This window comes from Psammomys obesus, unplaced genomic scaffold, assembly GCF_907164565.1.
Source record: "Psammomys obesus unplaced genomic scaffold, mPsaObe1.curated_primary_1811, whole genome shotgun sequence".
Lineage (NCBI taxonomy): Eukaryota > Metazoa > Chordata > Mammalia > Rodentia > Muridae > Psammomys > Psammomys obesus.
Window position 1 is genome coordinate 18,232,188 of NW_026590062.1, and position 20,569 is coordinate 18,252,756.

The 20,569-nt window shown below is 48.4% G+C and overlaps 1 protein-coding gene across 1 annotated transcript in view; it reads left to right on the forward strand.

Moving 5' to 3' along the window:
- The window catches only part of LOC129676138 (S-adenosyl-L-methionine-dependent tRNA 4-demethylwyosine synthase TYW1), an 82,172-nt gene that overhangs the window by 24,807 nt on the left and 36,796 nt on the right, over positions 1-20,569 (forward strand). The window contains exons 10-13 of the mRNA XM_055606454.1: positions 3,849-3,967; positions 5,181-5,290; positions 15,608-15,785; positions 17,914-18,049. Of these exons, the coding sequence (XP_055462429.1) occupies positions 3,849-3,967; positions 5,181-5,290; positions 15,608-15,785; positions 17,914-18,049 (543 nt within the window). The remainder of the gene's footprint in view (positions 1-3,848; positions 3,968-5,180; positions 5,291-15,607; positions 15,786-17,913; positions 18,050-20,569) is intronic.

Below are 20,569 nucleotides of genomic sequence, written 5' to 3' on the forward strand. Positions count from 1 at the left end.
TCTATCTATCTATCTATCTATCTATCTATCTATCTATCTATCTATCTATCTGCTTTTGAGGCAGGGTCCATGTAGCCCAGGCTGACCTTAAACTCGTTACGTAGCTGAGGATGACCTTAAACTCCTGATTTTCCTCCTCTGTCTCCCAGATATTGGGGGTTACACGTGCAGTACCATACCTGGTTTGTGTGGTTCTGGGGCTCGAACCCAGGGCCTCGTTCATGCTGGGTGAGCACTCTACCTGCTGGGCTACATCCTGAAGAGACTAATCTTAACTCATTCCTTTTCCTTCTTCCTAAGGTACAAATATTCCGAGAGATTTTTCATCTGGTACTTTGTGTTACTTCATCTGCTTTTGGTGACAGCAGGCTCAGCCCTGCAAATTAATTAATGAATTCCACATGTCGCCTTCCCCACATTTCTCTTTTTCCAGTCCAGTGATTTGCAGTGATGTCAGACTGGGTGCCTTCTGTATACAGCCAGTAATAAGCAGTGTCACTTTTACCATTGCTAAATTCAATTTTCAGATAGTAAATCACATGCATAATTTCGAAAATTGGTGTTTCATCCAATCTGTAATGAAATGAAAGAGGAAGCACTTTACGTTAAATATGTATTTCCGCACAAAAATGTTGTGAAGCTTCAGTGGTAGAGGGCTTGGTGAAGGGCCAGCTGCTTCGGCTAGACCAGCTGCTCCACATCCTCCTCTTCCTCCTCTTCCTCTTACACTTCCTCTTATTTCTCCTTTTCTTCCCTTTCTTCTCCCCTTTTTCCCTTTCCTCCTTCTTTTTATCTTGCCACTTCTCCTTTTGCGCTTCCTCCTCCTGCTGCCCCTCCTTCTTATGTGTGGTGCTGAGCATCAAGCCAGGGCCTTGCATGTGCTAGGCAAGCATTTTATCACCGAGCCACATTGGCACCCTTCTAATTTAGGTGGATACTTTTAACTTTGAGGAAGATTAGCTAGAAGCTGCTCTGTACGGGAAACGGTGAAATGCCAGGCTTATTTCCATAATGATGAGACAAAGAGGGAAGTGGACCAAGGAGCCTGGGGCTCATATCCCAGGGGAGACACAGAGAGGAGGCTGCATGCAACAAGGACTCAGGCCTCATTATAACTCAGGATTGGTGTGGAGTCCTGAGATATCACTTGGTGGATGGTCAGGATGGAATGACACAGAAGTAGAGCTTATGTCTTGAAATTCTGCAACTTATTAAGGCCCATGCTTTGTTCTATTGAGCTACAGGTGGTTGTGAGCTGCCTTGGGAACGAAACTTGGGACTTCTACAGAAGTACCATGCGCTCTTAATCGCCGAGCCATGATTCCAGCCCTGCTTCTAATTTGTCATAAGACTTGGAGATGGTCTCCTCTATGCCATTTCTGCTGGAATAGATGAGTGCTGACAACAGGAGGAACAGGAAGGGCTAGGCTAATGTAGGTGGCAGACTTGTGGTTGGCAGTTTAGAGTGAGTGATAGGCAGCCCTGTAACAGTGTAAACACATGACGACTACAGGATAGATTTTTATTCTTTCATTCATTTTATCCATGAGAATTAATAATATATGCCTTCAGCGGTAATTTTTAGAATCGATTGTATTAACGAGAATTCTATAGGCATTCTTTTTTTCATTTTGCTTCTTGGCTGTAGGATCTCACCATGTAGCCCAGGCTGGCCCTGACCCTCTGGTCCCCCTGAGTCCTGGGATTATAGGTGCGCACTACCACACCTGGCCAGTCTGAAGTCCAGCTATGCGTAAGCTGTCTTGCGTGAAGCAGCTCTGTGACTCTGAAGTTGATGGAGTCTCTCCCAGCAGTGGGTTTGTGCCAGAGTCCCGTACTTTCCCTGCACTGCCATCAGTGGCTTGGTCTTCTCCTGGCTTTGCTGCCCCACTCTGCAATTAGCAGCTGTGCAGCTTTGTCTCTTCACTCGGTTAGGACAACTGGCTGCCACTATCCCTTCCCTTTTCATCATTTCCATTTCTGTTGATGAGTAAATATTCCTAAGGGCTGGCAAGATAGCCTAGTGTGTAAGGGTGCTTGCCACCAGGTCTGACCATCTGAGCTCAGTAACCATGAGCCGGTAGGAGAGAAGTCTCACAGGTTGTCCTCGGTTTACAGAAGATAACGATAGTTTTCCAATAAAACTGGCATTCCCACTAACAACATACATGTGCTCTTTTCACTAGCTGGGCCTGAAATTTCCTTCTTGCCTGAAGATGCCAGTCAATTAAGTGGCAGTGAGAAGAGACCAGCTGTTGTCTCCGAGGCTTACTGCCTCTGTCTTCTAATCTAGGCCTAGTCTTAGAAGCTTTAAGCTTCCTTTCTACTGAGTGTACAGGCCAGAGGAAGCCTTGCCACTGAAGCAGCCCAGGCTGAGATGTCTGGCCTGACATTCCTGTCATAGCTGTGGAAAGCCCAACATGGGACCTGTCTTCCAGCTCAGCCAAGTGACTGTGTGCTAAAATGAGAGAGAGAGGAACGGTGTAGAAAAGTGGTTCTCAATCTTCTTAGTGCTGTGACCCTTTAATACAGTTCCTCATGTTGTGGTGACCCCAGCCATAAAGTTATTTTTGTTGTTACTTCATAACTGTAATTTTATTACTGTTATGAATTGTTATGTATCTGATGTGCTGGATATCTGATGGGGTCACGATCCATAGGTTGAGAATCACTAGAGTCTTTTCACTGACAGAATGCCCAGGATGCTACAGAAAAATCACCTGTCACAGCAAGGACTTGAGAAAGTCATAACTCAGAGAGTAAAAGAGAATCAGCGGGACTGGAGAGGTGGCTCAGCGTTTAAGAGCACTGGCTGCTCTTCCAGAGGTCCTGAGTTCAATTCCCAGCAACCACATGGTGGCTCACAACCATCTATAGTGAGATCTGGTGCTCTGATCTGTCATGCATGTGTGCATGCAGATAAAGCTCTCATATACATGAAAGAGAATCAGCTGCTGTCAGTAGCAGCTGAGTCAGTGGATGGGCCTGGGTGAATGCTTTGCGCAGCTACAACAGTTATGGGTGATCTTTAGACAGAGGAAAGAGTAAAATGGCCTGGTAAAGAGCAAGGCTAAAAGTCAACCAACCAAACAAACAAAAACAACCGAGAAGCCCGTTTCAACAGGAAAGCAGAGTAAAACAGATAAAACAACTTCCTGAGGGCCCAGCAGTCAAGCAGGGTCGCAGGCTCTGTCCTCTGACCCCAGAAGGCCGATGGCACAGTTTGTACCCAGGACCAGTCGATAGGGTTTACCCAGCCTGCATCACAGAAATCAAAGTAGATTAGACACAAAGCAAACAAAACTCAAAGTGGAGCCTTGGGGATTTGTGGATTAATGAGGTTTTCAGCCAGCATCTCTGCCACTGGAGCATCAGGATGGAGGTGAGAGGGTGGAATTGTAGGAGTGTGGTCACGTGCTGCTAACAGCGGGGACACATGCTAGGGAAAGCACAAGCTTGGAGGTGTCAGTTCACCTTCCATCATGTGCAGCACAAGGGTCAAACTCAGGTGAGCCAGTGCTTTTACGCCGAGTCATCCCCTGCCCTACGGTGTTGTTTTTAAAAATGATGCCTTTGGGCCGATGAGATGGCTCAGAGGGTAAAATGCTTTGCTGCATAAGCCTGGTGACCCGAGTTCCATCTCTAGGACCCACATAAAGGTGGAAGAAAGAGAATCAGTCCCACAAAGTTGTCTTGGGACCTTCACATGCTGTGGCCTGCCTGAGCCTGCACTCATTTCACACAGTCACGGTACATGAGAAAATGGAAGCATGTGAACAAAGCAGCAGTGCCTAGCTGTTGAGCCTGTTATTCTATTCAAACGACGGCATGTCTCCTGCTTGTCACAGTCGATGCTGCGGGGCAGAGGAGGTTGCTACAAACACACGTTCTATGGCATCGAGAGCCATCGCTGCATGGAAGCCACTCCGAGTTTGGCGTGTGCAAACAAGTGCGTCTTCTGCTGGCGGTAAGTCGAGGCGCTCAGCGTGGTGACCAGATGGCGAGAGTTGCCCGGGGTGTGTCGGACCTGTGCGGTGGGCCAGTCTCCGCTGCATTCTCAGGAGCCATGTCAGCCCACACAGCCCTCCTGACTGTGTTAACCGGATCAGCGTCTAAAAAGTGTAGCTGGGGCTGGGGAATGGCTCAGTGGTTAGGAGCGCTCACTGCTCCCAATACTCACACCTGGCAGTTCACAGTTGCTTGGAGCTCCAGCTTGAGGGGGATCTGACACCCTCTTCTAGCCTTTGGGATCATATGCACACATATTAGCATAACCACGGACAGATACACATAGGAAAAAAATCATAGCTGGAAGCAGTGAGGCCCACATGGGTTACATTTTTAAGGAACACTGAAGGGAAAAGAAGTTGCCGAAGAATAAAAAGTGCCGTGGCTCAGTTGGTAGAGTGCTTGCTTCTCATGCATGAAGCCCTGAGTTCCATTCCCAACACTGCATAAACCACAAATGGTGGTCTGCACCCTAATTCCAGCACTGGGGATAAGGGGGCTGGAGGAGCAGAAGCTGAAGGCCATCCTCAACTGCACTGGGCATTCGAGGCCGGCCTGGGCTATAGGGTAGTCTGCCTCAAAACAGAAGACTGGAGTACTGGAGGAGAAGCCACACCCACTCTTCCTGAGAACCGCCAGAGTGCTTGGTGTACCGAGGTGTGGTTTCTAAACCTTGAGAGCTTCTGTTCTCCTCATGCAGTTTAGGAATCGTCAACTCACGTGCTGACCACAGGTCAGCGTTTGTTTGTGTCTGAGCTCAGTTAACATGACTCAGCAGGAGGGAGGAGCTGGAGAGGCAGCTCAGCAGTTAGGAACATTTATTCCTTTTCTGACAGCCAGAGTTTGGTTTTCGACACCCACACTGGGTACCTGAACATAGGTGCACATACACCCACAGACACATAAGTAAGTAAGTAAGAAGGTATTCATTTTAAAAAAGAATCAGGTTCATGTTTGGTCAACCTGTTCTTGAACTTGACTCTGAGCCGAGAGCAGAGCAGGGTGCTGGGGGCCTCTCCACTATTGCCGCCGCATGACTCAAAATAGGGCGAATCCTCTGAATAGTGGGGCTTTACTGGGACACCAGCTCTGTCTTTATTTGGAGGGGCTGGCCACACTGGACTCTGTGATGTCAGAAAAGGTGGCCATAGCACCCTGCATCGTGTTTATAGGCACCACACCAATCCCGTGGGCACTGAATGGCGGTGGAAGATGGACCAGCCGGAACTGATCCTGAAGGAAGCTGTGGAGAACCATCAGAACATGATTAAACAGTTCAAAGGTATTTGCTTTCTTGTTTCTTTATTTTATTTTTGTTACAGAACAGGGTTTTATTCACCTCAGTCAGCCTTGACCTTGCTGTACATTGGAGGATGACCTTGGACGTCTGATTCTCCTGCCTCTGTTTCCAGAGTGCTGGGATTACAGGTGTATATCACCGCCCCTGGTTTTACCCTGTGCTGGGGAAAGAAGCCCCAGGGTCTCATAAATGCTAGGCTGAGCCACATCCTCTCTGCAAAGGCCTGCTAATCCTGTCAGTACAGCCTGGGTCAAAATGGCAGAAGAATGGCTTCTTGGCAGTGGGAATTTTGTCTGTACTGTGTGGGAGTCTCTGCAGACACCTAGCAGAGTGGATTATGAGAGATAAGGTAGTTTGCTTTAGTACGACTGAGTAGCCAGTGTTGTTTCAGACTTTGAGAGTCTGACCCTGAATACTTTATTTCAGGCATATTAAGCACAGCACAGTTTGGAAAAACATTTCCTGGTGGCAATTCAACTTCATATGCACAGCAAAGTTTAATAAGTGACTGTATGGAAACTCTTAGTACACGTGACTTCTTCCATAATGATGGAGTCTATAGATTAGCTAAGGAAACAGGCTCATGATAAACAAGCTCATGAAATGGGTCTGGGGGAGGATCTGCTGTGGTCTGGCCACAGATAACTAACACAAAGGTCAGCCACATCTGTTCCCAGGCTTCTGGCCAGATAACAGGCCACACATCCCTCCCTTTGAAGAGACAGCTGTGTGTCTGACATTCTTGGTTCTGCTGGTGCGTATGTGAGTGCAAGGACCTCCATGCCTCCCACGCTCCTGTACGTTTCCCTGTGTGGAAGCAAAGCCAGGCCAGAGGTATCATCTGTTTTGGCCCTTTTAGCTTTTATATTTCCATTAGACGGAAGAGTGACAAATCCCAGCCAAAGCGCAGCACCTTGAGTGAGGCACACACAGTCTGGAAGGTTCTCCTGGACGCGCCTCGCCATCATTCCTAACTGCCTTTGCTGTTTTTCCTTGGTGAGCACAGGTTGTTCTGTGAACTGACCTGATGCTTCAGTTTGCAGAGAATTCTTAGACACAGTCATGGGGCTAGAGAGATGGGCTCAGCAGTTGAGAGTGTGTGCTACGAAAGTTCTGTTCCTCTCACCTGCTCCAGCTCTGGGGACCTGGTGCCTTCTTCTGGCCTCTAATTACACTCGTGTGCACACACTCCAGCTCCCCAGACACACACCATACTCATAATTAAAAATGAAAATAAAGTAGATGCCTTTTCTCCCAGCACAAAGGAGGTGGAGGCAGGTGGATCTCTGCATTTAATGGCCAGGCTGGTCTACATAGGGAGTTCTAGGCCGCCTTACATAGGGAGTCTTTGCTTAAAAACACAAAATAGTAATTATATATATACCATATATATATGACTTCAGCTAGGTGTCGTCTGGGAAAGGGTTTCTGAATGAATGCCCCATGAGAAGCAGGGTGCTCTTAATAAAATGCCCTCCACATAGCCCACAGTGATGCAGCAGAAGCCCTTCCTTTTCTGCTTTCCCAGTTCAGCCCTGCCGCATGTTTATATTCAGCTTTGGTGGAGAGCTCTGGCTCCAGCCTTGGCTGTGAGTCACACCATCTGGGCCTGCCCAGAGAGGAAGTCTGTTGAGCTGGGGCCTGGGAATGTGCAATTCTTTCTTCTCCTTTCCTTTCTTTATGTTTTTGAAATAAGGGTCTTGCTGTGTGGCTCAGGATGGCCTCGAACTGCTCCTCCTGCTTCAGGCCCCTGAGTGCTGGGATGACAGGCATGGGCTAGCGCGGCCAGCAGACGTGTGCTTCTCCCAGGATCCAGGAGTCTGTGCTGTAGAGCTTGGGCGCACAATTGAGAGCCTGCTGTGGACACACGGGGGGCTTTGCGACATGATGCTTTTATATGTGACCATGCTGTATGCATTGGTAAGTTGTCCTGTATCCTTCAAGCCCCCCAAAAGCCTGGCTCCAGAGGCAGGGCCGCAGGTCTCCCCCTTCCAATGTCTCAGACCCGAGAACACCTGATCCCCGCGCAGTTCTGTGACGGGGAGGGATGGGAACAGCAACACAGCCCAAGAGGGAAACTCTGTGTGTCCTTGAGGACAGCTGAAAAGTGACCCATCTCCAACAGAGTGGGCACCCCCATGCTGCAGCAGGAGAGAGAAGCTGAAAGCTCAGTCTGGAATCCAGCTGAGCACTGTGACTCCGAGTCAGTCTGCTGTATTCGGTGGGCTCCCGACCCTCCATCCATGGCTTTGTATTCTTTTACTTCGGCCTGATATATACTTAATAAGCTCATGTACAACAAAGTCCAGCCGTTAGCATAGATCTCAGAACAGTGAATGATAGCTGTCAGTCATGAGTTGAGATTTGTTAGATCTGTGTGGTCTTAACCCTTCAGCACCAAAGACTTATGTAGCAATAAGAAATATGACTATCTCTCTCTATAGGCTGGGTGTGGTGGCACCTGGAGGACAAGGCAGGCAGATCTGTGTGGTTTGAGGCCAGCCTGGTGTATGTAGTGAGTTTCAGACCAGCCAAGGCTATGTAGTGAGATTCTGTCTCAAAACAAAACTCAGATCTTTAGAAATCCTAGTCATTGTTTTCTGAAAATCAGGGGCTTTGTGTGTCTTTTGTGTATTCTCAGGTGACTCGTTTATTCAACATATCTAAAAATATATTTATTTTCTGTTTCTGTGTATGGGTGGTTTTAACCTGCATGCGTATGCTTACCATGTGCATGCAGTACCTGCGGAGGACAGAGGAGGCATCAGGCAACCTGGAATTGGAATCGCACAGTCATTAGCTGCAGTTAAGGTGCTGGGTACCAAACCCAGATTCTGTAAGAGCAACAAGTGCTCCTAACCACTGAGCCACATCTCCAGCCCTGCCATGATTTTTTTTAAAGTCTGTGTTTGTGTGTCTGTTTGTATGTGTCTACATGAGTTTGTGTGTGTGCCCACGAAGGCTAGAAGAGGGTGCCCGCTACCTCAGAGTTCAAGTTACAGGTATTTGTATTTGTGAATCACTGGATATAGGTGCTTGTATCTGAACCTGGTCCTCATGGTTGAGCAGCAAGTGCTCTTAATCATTGAGCCATCTCTGTTGCTTTTTTTTTTTTTTTTTTTTTCCTGAGACAAGGGTCTTGTGTAGCTCAGGCTGGCCTTGAAGTCAGTATGTAGCCAAGGATGACCTTGAACTCCTGAACTTTCTGACTGCCTCTCAGGTGCTGGGGATGGAGCCCAGGGCCTTGTGTGTGCTGGGCAAGCACAGCCTGCTGGGCTTCAGTGTCTGCTCCTCATCTTTAGAGTGTACCAAGTTTCCTCTGTTTTAGTGTCTGAGGAGCCAGCCGGTCCTGTAATTGATGAGAGGGTGTCCGAGGATGTGTGTTCTCTCGCTGTCTGTCCTGTAATGTTCCTAACAGCGACTTCTGTGCGAAGGAGGTAGTGTGGAGAAGCAGCCCCAGTCGCGCTGTCACGGGGCAGTCTCCACTCTGAGATGCCCTCAGTCCAAGGTCTGAGTGTTGATAGTCGTTTTCCTGATGGGAGTGATTTTACACTTGAGATGGAGATAAGTCGGGACTAAGTGATGGAGGAGGCTGTTCGGCAGAAAAGCACGTGGGGTGAGGTTTGTGGTTCACCCGTTTGTTCTCCAGATTCTGGCTGGAGGCTGTGTTCTCTGTAGAATTGTGCGTCTGGATATAACTTTGCAGGTTGGTTGGGCTGTGAGCCGGCTAGGTGGCGCCTTCTTCCTCCCTCAGCGCCCTGTGTGCCTCCTCTCTGAAGCTTCACACTGGTTCTCAGAGGTTAGGAGCACTGGCTGCACGTGAAAAGGACCTGGGTCAGGACCCAGCGCCCACCGGGCGACTCACAACCATCTGTGCTCCAGTTCCAGGGGATCGGACTTGCCCTCCTACGATTCTCAGGACACCACCTGGAATTTGCTCTGTAGACCAGGTTGCCTTCGAACTCAGAGATCCGGCCACCCCTGCCTTCTGAGCTCTGGGACTGAAGGCGTGCGCCACCACTCTCCAGTACTAGAGAGTTTTTCCATAGCTGAACTAATTGATGTTTGTAAATTGAGGGTCATGAAAGTCTGTGTGTGTGTGTGTGTGTGTGTGTGTGTGTGTGTGTGTGTGTGTGTGACATACAAGTGGAAACCTGAGGACAACCTTGTGGAGACCAACTGTTCTCCTTCTACTCTTCCATGGGTCATGGGGTTTAAATTCAGGTTGCCAGGCTCCCTACTTGTTGTGAGACACAGTCTCACTATGGACCTCTGGCTGGCTGGAACACACTGTGTAGACCAGCCTGGTCTTGAACTCAGAGATCAGCCTTCACGTATTCTTTGAGTGTTGAGACTGAAGTTTTCACCAGCTTACTTCATTTATTTATTTGATAAAGGTTGCCCTTGAACTTGGTCCTCCTGTTTCAGCTTCCCATTGAATGCTGGGACCCCAGACATGTGCTGCTGTATCCAGTTTCACAGCTTGCTCTTACACTCTAAAGATAAAACTCTAGGTCTTGTTTTGAGCCCAGGGAGGGGGCCAGGGTCAGGGCTCCGGCCTCCCTGGTTCTGGATTGCCCTTGGAGATTGGTCTGGAGGAAGCTTATTTCACTGCACAGGCTTTGCAGGCACCAGCTGTTTCTCTCCTTGCCCCAAAGTACCCATGGCTTCAGGGACCACAGTGAAAGGAAATGTGTGTTTCTCTCTTCCTTGTTAGAACATGAGAAGCACGTTCCTAAGGTCAATGATATTTTAAGTTGATTGGGAGACATCTGAATAGATTTACTGGCCAGGCGTGTGTCTGTACTGCCATCATTCAGCAGGAGGCTGAGGCAGAGGATGGTAAATTTGATACCCTGTCTCATAAAACTGAAAAAAAGATGTGGGTGGGCTGAGGGGGGGGGGTCGCGACAGAGAAGGAATGAGAGGGAGCATCTATCAGTGTCATTTAGGCATAGGCTGATTAATTTGTCATTTGTATGTTTTAACCAGAAATGCTTAGAAGTAGTTGTGGTCGTTCCTCCTCCTCTTTTTCCCCATTCTCTTCCCTCCCCGATCCTTCTCCCCATCCTTCCCCCTCCTCCTCCTTGGTAAATTGCAAAGTACATGCATGTTTATTCTTGAAGCCCTTTTCTCCTTAGCTGCTACCCTGGACACATCCACCCTGCCACTTCTTTAGAGCTGCACTCTTTATTAATGACTGTCCTCCTGTGGGTGTGGCTCAGGTGACTGCCCACATGTGGGTGTGGCTTGCCTGACATGTATGTGGATGAACCTCAAGCTTTTTCTCTAGACCACGTAAACCAGGTGTGGTGGTACACTTATAATCCCAGTGCTTGGGAGGAAGGCAGTAGGCTCAGAAGTTCAAGGTCATCCTTGGCTACATATTAAGTTCAGGCCAGCCTGGGCTACATATGGCCTTATCTCAAACAAAACAAAACACCAAAAAAAACCAAACCAACCAACCAGCAACAACAAAAAGAATGTCCTTTAATCTGGCCTGAGGTCCTTGTTTTCTAGAGTGCCTCCCCACCCTGCCAGGAAGGCACCTGTTCTTAGCCATGGGGCTAGCTCACCTGTCTCGTGGCTCTGCTTTTGAGGACAGGATGGAACGTGGGTCTTGTCGCCCACTGCCTCAGGTTTTCTGACATTAGCCGGCCTAGAGCTGGTTTTGAAGAGATTTTCTTTTTTTTTTTTTCCCCAAATGTGCTCTCAGTTTGGTGGGCAGTCAATGTCTCTTCAGCTCTTTCAACCCAGTCATTAGGTAGCTTTCTTCTCACAACATCTCCTTTGTACACACGCACAGTTAGCTGTGTACTGATCAAAAGTGGGTCAGAGTGGCAATGCAACTCAGCGTCTTCTCACACTGTGCCCTGCCCTCTGTCCAGCACCACCCCGGCAGGCACACACAGTCTCAGATGATCAGCCGGGGAGCCCCAAGTAGGCGACTGCATTGTTAAGAATGCCGTGTGTCATTTGTTGCTAGCGTTCCATTCCTCCTTAGAACAGACACACCAAAGGCTTGCCGAAGGCTGCATGGGACAGCGGCGTGGAGATGAGGACGCCTGTGGCTTCGTCTCTTTTTCTTTCCTTTATGTGTATGCGTGTCTTGCCTGTATGTATATGTGCATACCAGGTGCTTGTGTGGTGCCCACTAAGGCCGGAAAAGAGCACCAGATCACCTGGAACTGGAGTCCCAGAGGATTTTTGAGCTGCCATGTGGGTGCTCAGACCAAACCCAGGTTCTCCTCAGGAGCAGCAAGTGTTCTTAACCTCTGTGCCATCTCTTCATAAATCTGAAACTCATTGATGAAAGAGGTTGGGGGTGGTGACAAAACCAAAGCCTGATGCTGCAGGAACTGAGGAGATAGTTCAAAGCTTGTCGTGCTGGCTTGAGGCCCTGAGTTTAATTCCGAGAATGAGAACTCTGGCCTGGTGGCATGTGCATGTAATCCCCATGCTGAGGGACAGAGGCAGATGGAGCCCCCAGGCTCCCTGCCAGCCGGCTTGGCTTCCGTGGTGATCTACAGGCCGGCGAGAGACACTGTTTCAACAAGATGGATGGTGCCTGAGGAATAAGGAGGCTGTCCTCTGGGCTCTACACTGAGCATGCGTGTGCACCAATGCAAAACACATGCACACACCTGACCTTGTGAAGTCTCCATCAAACATTTGTCATGGCTGTCACTCTCAGCAAGGTTTTTAGTCAGGACCTGTGTCATTGTGAGGATAAAAAAGAGAAAGTTTCATATCTGATTAGGCGAGACGTCAGATACTGGAGTTCTTGAGCCAGGTCTGGCGAGGCTCACCTATACACAGTCCTGGTCTTCAGGAGGCTGAGGCCGGAGCAGTAGGTTCCAGCACATCCTGGACTACATAGTTTGAAGCCAGCTTGGATTCACAGTGAGACCCTGCCTCAAGCAGCTAGAGAGAGAGGAGAATATGGTATGTGCAGCAGTGATCATTGCGTCAAGTTTGTGTGTCATTTGGTTTATTAAATGTTAGGCTAAGTCCCGAAGCCCTGCTTTCTTTGGCACCTTTTTGAGATAAAGTTTGCTCCTTAGTTTGTCTAGTGACCATTCTTGTGGTGATTGAGGAGGAGGAAGCTGCCCAGGATGAGGGAAATGGCACAGATGTTGCTTAGCAACAGTGAAACCAGGAAAACTCGAAAGGGTTAAAATTTTGTAAATTGGACTGTGTGTATGTGTATGTGTGTCCATGTACTGTGTGTGCGTGTGCGACTGTGTGCACACATGTCTGTGTCTCTTTGTCTTTGTGTGCCAATTCCAGAAGCTGTCCTGTCTTCTAGAACCCACATTTGAGCCTTGCTTATACGCTTAGCTGTCTGACAGACGGTTCAGCTTCTTGTCTGACTTTGAATACCGATGACCTTTTTTCCCCCTCCACATCACTCCTGCGGGTGTCTGTTGGCTGTTTTGTTGGCTTCGTTGCTTCTTTTGTCTCTGTTGGTCAGAGCTCTTGCTCAGGTCACTGACTCCTTGGGACACCTTGCACATCCAGTCAGCAGGAAAACGTGCTGGTGATTCCTTCTAGATAGACTCAGCCGGAGCTCCAGTCACACTAGCCACGTTCCCAGTCCCTCAGCTGGCACCAGCTTGCTCCATGTCGCCAGCAAGCCTTCATTTTTCTTTCTTTATTTGTGTGTGTGTGTGTGTGTGTATGCGAGGGAGGGTGTGTTGCAATAAAGTCTCAGGTAGCCCAAGCTAGCCTCCATTCAGCATGTAGCTGAGGATACCCTTAAACCTGCGTTCCTTCTGCCTCCTCCTCTCAAAAGCTAATGTTACAGGTGTGCACTCATTGCCTGCCAGGCAGGAACTTGGCCAACTGAGCCACGACTCCAGCCCCTAATTTAATTCTTGTTCTCGTTCTCTGCTCATCATGTTAACTGTTAGGGGAAGAATGGCTGGCACCCTGTCCAAGGGGAGACCAAACTGGCTTCGGAGTAAAGTCAGAACTTGAGCCCAGTGCCTCTGCCCACCCGCGCCCCACCCGCGCCCCAAGGGGCCAACACACCTTTGGCTCACGTTTATTTAGAGTTGAGGCTGGCTTGGCAGTCCAGGGTAAACCCACCCCTCTCCTCTGCAGCCCACCGTGAATTCAGAGCTAACCAGGGCTGTCAGGCAGAGTGCTGGGTTGTCTTGGCAACACAGACTGAGTTTAAGGATCAAGTTTTATTTAAAACTTGGATTTGAGTTAAATCTTAGATTTCGATAATGAAAGAGAAAAAAAAAACTCACTCAGAAACACTGATGGGAAATGCACATGCTGAGTGTCAGGCACACAAAGATGTCGCCTGTCATTTTTAGGTTTTTAACCTGCTTCGAGGTGGTTAGATGGGGGTGGGGACGGTGCATACTTCCATGTTTGCATTTCCAAGTACATTTTATGCTCTTTGTTATTGTTGGGGTGATGGTGCCATTACTCACTAATTGTGTGTGCTCGAGCGTGTGTTTGTGTTTGTGTGTGTGTGTGTGTGTGAGAAGCTGAGGTGGTGACTGTGTTTGTTTGTTGGAAGGAGGCTGAAAGGATTTGGGGAGCATGTGTGTGGTTGTGGGTGTGTGGTGTGGTAGTGTGTGGTCCCAGGTTCAGGGTCTTGGAACAGATGTGGCCTTTCGGTGTGCGGACAGGGGTGGGGAGGGGGCCAGGGCAGCATCAGCTGTGGTGGCGCAGGTCAGTAGGATTTGCTGAAGGAGGTGGAGGCAGGAGGATCATGAGTTGGAGACTAGCCCGGGCTACACGTTTTGTTTCTTGTCCCCCTCTGCTGTTTTTCAGACTCGCCTGCCTGTGCTCTTTTTCCTCTGCCGCTTTTTCCCGCCCGCTGCCGTCTCCCACACCGTTCACCCTGCCCAGCAGCACCTGCCCGCTCACACCCCGTGCATGCTTACTCCCACCAACTCTCCACAACTTGGATGAGCACTCACAGGCGGTTTGGCCTTCCTCAGACCCCGCCCACCATGGTTTTCGCTTGTTTGTTCTGAGACAGGGTCTCTCAGTGGCCTGGAATTTACCAAGTAGGCTGCCTGGCACTGAGTCCTAGGTACTCTCCTGTCTCGTCTCCCTCATGCTACTATGGGTAGGGGCCACTACCCATACCCGGTTTGTAGTTGATTTTTGAGACAGGTTCCCACTCCATAGCTCTGCTCTCCTGAAATGTGCTATGTTGACCAGGCTGGCCTTGAGTCCCCAGCGCTCCACCTGCCTCTGCCTCCTGAGTGCTGTGGTTAAAGGGCTAGGCCAATTCAACTTTTTTTTTTTCTTTAAACAAAACAAAACAATCAACAGCAACAGCAATAAAAACCAACAGCCTAGGGCTCCTGGGCTCCTGGTTGCTTAGCAAGCATTTTGTTGACTGAGCCATTTCCCATCTCATCATAAGTAGTTGATTGTGATGTTCAGTCAGCTAACATCAAGGCGTAGCTAATTCTTAGTGAGTGGGGATCATAGGAAAAATTATTTTTTGAGACTGGGTCTTACTATGTAGACTAGGCTGGCTTTGAATTCGGAGATCTTCGTGCTGCTGCCTCCTGTGTGTCATGGAAAATCTTTACATATGTTTTTCAATTTAATCCTAACAAAAATTGGTGTTTGTGGGGGTGGGGAGGGTCAAAGCAGGATGCTGGTTGTCCTGCTCTATCATTGCCCCTCCCCCACTCCCCTGGGACAGGACAGGGTCTCTCGTAGTCCCCAGCAATCCTCCTGTGTCTACCCCATTTGGTGCTTAGGATTATAGAGGTCTACATGGCCATGTCCAGCTTCGTACCTGAGTGCTGAGATCTGAACTCAGGACCTTCGTGTTTGTGAGACAAGAGCTTTTGCCCGTTATGCCATCTCTGCAGTCCCCCACAGTCATGGTTTAAGTGAAGTTTGGGGGCTCGAGAGATAGATGGCTCAGTGGTTCAGAGCACTTGCTGCCCTGGCAGAGGACCTGGGATCAGTTCCCAGTGCCCACGTGGCAGCTCACCACCCATTAACTCTGCTCCAGGGGGTCTAGTGCCCTCTTCTGGTCTCCCTGAGCACTGCGTGAGTGTGACACCTATAGGCAAAATACCCAGACACATCAGCTGAGAATAATTTTTAAAAAGAATTAAGTGTGAAGGTGGGTGCGGTGGCCCACTCCTCCAATCCCAGTTCTGGGGAGGCTGAGGCAGGAGTGTCACGGAGCGTTTCAAGGCCAGCCTGGGCTGAGCTCCTGTTTTCCTTGAAAACCGAAGCATCATTAGTGGACATGGATGCAGTGCCTGTCTGTGCCTCACTCTGACTTCTTCACGGCTCTTTCAGTTGTGCCAGGGCTCAAGGCGGATCGATTTGAAGAGGGGATGGAGGTCAAGCACTGTGCACTTTCCCTCGTGGGCGAGCCGATAATGTACCCAGAGATCAACCGGCTCTTGAAGCTGCTCCACCAGCGAGGGATCTCCAGCTTCCTCGTCACCAACGCTCAGTTCCCTGAGGAAATCAGGTGAGTGATCCACTTCCTCGTAGGCAGGGAACACTGGAACGTAGACCTGACTCCTGGTCCAGAACTCACTGCTTAGCTGAGCCTGGCCGCCATGTAGGTCCTGGGGCTAGAGCTCAGGTCGTCAAGTGCCTTTATCTGTTGAGCCACCTGACTGGCCTTGTATGATCATACTTTACTCACAATTTTTTAAATAATTTATTTAATTTTATTATATGTGCATTAGTGTGAAGGTGTCAGATCCCATGGAAACAGCAGTACAGACAGTTGTGAGCTGCCATGTGGGTGCTGGGAATTGAACCCAGGTCCTTTGGAAGAGCATATCCAGTGCTCTTAACCACTGAGCCATCTCTCCAGCCCCTTTATTCACAAATTTAAAATGAGAATGTGTTTTCACAGGGTTTACACAGCCTTCAGACATTTTGACATTGAGAGTTGGAATTAAGCATGTATTCCCAAATATTGTCCTTTTTCATCATTCTAAGTAGTGATAAGGAATTCTCAGACAGGAATTCTGATATAGCATTTTTAAAAATATATTTATTTTTATTTTATGTGTATGCGTACCTGCTTGTTTGTATGTGCACCATATGTGTTCAGGCATCCTTAGAGGCCAGAAGGTGGTATTGGATCCCTTAAAGCTGTCTTTATGGCCAGTTGTAAACCATTTGGTATGGGTGTTGGGAATCAAATCCAGGTCCTCTGCAAGAGCAGCAAGTACTCTCAATTGCTGAGCCATCTCTGTATAGCCTTCTTTATTAACAATTGCCATGTTGTATCAAGGGGACAGGCTAGGAGCCTTATGACCTGTCTTGTTACAGAGGCCAGGGCTAGGCAGAAATACGATCCCCAGGTCCTAGGAGATGTCTGCAGGGTTTCTCTGCTGTTGCCTGTTCCTGTAGAGTGAGCTCTGTTATTTCTGGAGACCTTCCTTCTTATTTGTCCGCCTCTGGGGTGAGAGTTGAAGACTTCCTTATATCTGTGTTTCAGATGCTTAACATAGCGTCACTGGCCAGGACTTCTGATTTCTGAGTGCAGCGGATGTTTGTACAGTGTGTCTGGCCTTTGGGAATTGCTGTCCATTATCCTAGGTGGTTATACACACACAGGAAAAAGGTCAGGCCAGTTCCGGCTGTAGTTGGGAAGGATCATCACCAAGCATTGGCCATGTGAGGCAATGAGAGATGCAGTAGCTGTCAGGCCATCTTCTTCGCCTTCTTTGGATTTTGAAGTAGGGTCTCACCTTGAAGCCCAGAGCTCTCAAGTGCTAGGATTATAGAGATTTTAAACATTTAAATTGTGTGTTTGTGTTGATTTGCATGTGTGTGCCATATTATGCATATGGAGATCAGAGGACAACTCTTGAGAGTCAGTTCTCTTCTCCCATGTGGGTCTCAGGGACCAGACCCAGGTCCTCAGGCTTGGTAGGTAGCAAGTAGGTCATCTTAGAGCCCCCCTTGTGTCGCTTAAGACTCCCAGTAGAAGTTGGATGTGATGGTAAATATCTGTAATCCCAGCACTCGGAAGACTGAGGCAGGAGGATGGTGAGTTTGGGGCCGTTTTCACCTAGCAAGCGCTAGATGAACCTGGGCAACATGGTGAGAATCTGAGAAAAACGAAAAGAAAAGAGGAAGCAACACACACACACACACACACACACACACACACACACACACACACCCTCTTCAGCCAGTCATCGTTTCCTCAGGGGTCGTGGGCTTCAGCTGTGTGTGCTGGCTGCTGTCTCCTGTTGTTTGAAGTTTCCCCCATCCTCCAGTGACTGAAGATGCAGGTGTCCCACTGACCCCGACAGCACAGTTGCAGGGTCCGTCTGCATCAGTCTCCCTAGCCAAGCTCATGAGGACTGTGCAGGCATTTAAATAATACTGAGATCTCCCTTTGGGCCCCGTTGTGAAGTCATCGTGGCCTGGACTGCGCAGTCGTGGGGTGCTCTCCTAACGCTACGTGCCCTTGGCTTCCACCCCCAGCTCTACCAAAGAGAAAACAAGACAGGTGCTTTAGGCACGTGGGCAAAGTGGACGCTTGTTGACCATCTCTTACAGACCACAAATTTTATATCGTGGTCTAGTGTAGGCATTATTCTCTATTTTTTTCTTTTTTCATTACCAAGGAACCTCACACCAGTCACGCAGCTGTACGTGAGCGTGGACGCTAGCACCAAAGACAGCCTGAAGAAGATTGACCGGCCGCTCTTCAAGGATTTCTGGCAGCGGTTCCTAGACAGTTTAAAAGCCTTAGCTGCAAAGGTAAGAATTGTGACATCATCCTAAAAATAGGTAAATAAGGAGAAAACATGAAACTATGTTTGCTCCATTTTTCTGTAAACTATAGGAAGATTAAAACGTTTACTTTTTTAACAGTTTTTTCTTTAATGATTTTTTTAAAGATCTATGTTTCTAAGTGTTTGCCTGCATGTGTACTGTGTGTATGCCTAATACCCCAGGGGCTCAGAAGAGGGTGTTAGATCCCTCGCCCTGTGGGAATAGGAACTGGGCCAGGTCCTCTGCAGGAGCAGCTAGTGATGCTGAGCTATGTCTTCAGAGGCCAGAGGAGAGCATCAGATGTCCTAGAGCTGGGGGTCCCAGGCAGTTGTGAGCCTCCCCGTGTGGGCTGGAGAGCATATGTGCACCTTGTGCAAGAGCAGCAAGTGCCCTTACCTGCCGAGCTCTCTCCTGTCCCACATCTTCAGGGTTTTTTGTTTGTTTGTTTGTTTGTTTTTGTTTTTTGTTTTTGTTCTTTTTTGAGACAGGTTTATCTGTGTAGCCCTGGCTGTCCTAGAACTTGCTTCAAAGACCAGACTGACCTTGAACTCAGAGATTTGCCTGCCTCTGCCTCCTGAGTGCTGGGAGCAAAGGTGTGCGCCACCATCCCCTGACCACATCTTCAGTTTTTAAAATTTACTTATGGTTATTGAGTGGGGTGGGGTGGGGTGGAGAGTGATATGTGTGTATGGGCACATACCATGGTGTGAACTCAGCATTTGGGAGTTGGTCTTCTCCTTCCACTTCATTGAGGAAGGATTTCTGCTTTTGAGTAGTCCAGGCTAGCTCACCTTCAAGCTTCCCCTGTTTCTCCTGTCCCCACCCCTCAGGTTGTTGTAGGATGCCGGGATTAGAGATAGCCACCACAGCAGTCAGCATTTTCATATGGCTTCTGGGACTGAGCTCATCATGGCATTTGAGTCAAGTGGTTCTACCCGTGGTGCCATCTTGCTGGCTTTCTGCCTTATTTACTTTTTCACTTAGAACATCTTCAGAACATCTTCCTTGAGGAGCAAGGAACATTTCTCATCTGCTTGTGCCTTACCCTACCTCTCCTGAGTATGCAGACTCTGTGTTCTTTCTGGTGTCATCTGTGTGTTACTCATTTAAAAAGAGGAACATCTCTATGAGGTTCATAGTGCAGTGTGCTAGGTAGGGATATACAGCTTGCCTGTCTGGGATTCAACAAATATGTGTTTACGTATGCAGTTAATTTCCAGAAATTTCTGGACTCAAGCATGTGAACTCCTATGTGACTGAGTGTCAGAGTGTGTGCTCATAAGTAACTCAGTGTCAGAGAATTAGCTCATAAGTAACTCAGTGTCAGTGTGAGCTTAAAAGTAACTGAGTGTCAGAGTGTGAGCTCATGAGTAACTGAGTGTCAGAGTATGAGCTTAAAAGTAACTCAGTGTCAGAGTGTGGGTAATCCATAAGTAATTAGAAGTCAGAGCATCTGAATGTACTGTCTTGGGGCTGGGGAGTTAGCTCAATGGTTAAAAAGCCTGACTGCTCTTACAGAGGATGTGAGTTCAGTTCCAGCATCCATGTCAGGAGGCTCACAGCCACCTGTAACTCTAGTTCCAGGAGGAACCTGCATTCGTATGCACACACAAATACACACACACACACACACAGATATACAAATATACATATAAAGAATTAATAACAAATCTTTAAATATGTTTCAAGGCCCTGTGTGTACCTCTTTCCTTTTCTCATTGTGATGCTGGGGACTGAAGCTGAGGCCACGTACATGCTAGCCAAGTCCTCTGTCAGTGAATTTTATCTCCCAGGTGTCCCTCTCTGTGAATTGAAGGCCAGCCAGGGAAGCATAGTGAGACCCTGTCCCCCGAAAGAAACAAAGCAGAAAACAAAATCCCCAAACCCAAAAGCAAATGTCAGCTTGCTGTGTTTATGTGTGTGCACGGGTGTGCAGGTCTGAGGTCAGCCTTTGGTGTCATCCCTCAGGAGCCATCCACCTTGTTCCCAGCCAGTCTCTCACTGACCTGAGACTGAGTAGTGAGGGTGTCTGGCCAGTGAGCCTTGCCCCGCCTCTGTAACACTAGGGTTGCAAATGTGTCACAGCCAGCTTGTGTGTGTGTCTGGGGCGCAAACTTGGGTCTCCTTTCTTATACAAGCATTTTATAGACTTTAGTCATCTTTCCAACCCTGTGCCTAGTACTTAAACAAACCACTGTTTGCACATGGCTTGAGATTCCACACTTAAATAGCAGCTGGCTATGGTGGCCTGTAATGCCAGCACTTGGGGAGGCAAAAGCAGGCTTATCTCTGAATTTGAGGTCACCTTGGTCTACAAATTGAGTCCAGGACAGCCTAGGCTACACAGAGAAACCCTGTCTTGACCTTCCCATCTCTGACTATGAAAGTGTTAGAGGCTAAATATTGAAATTGGGGGCTGATAAAGAGAACTATAAAGGAGTAAAGAAAAGTGATGTAATCTTTCTTTTTTTGTTTGTTTTCTTTCATTTTTTTTTTTTTTTTCAA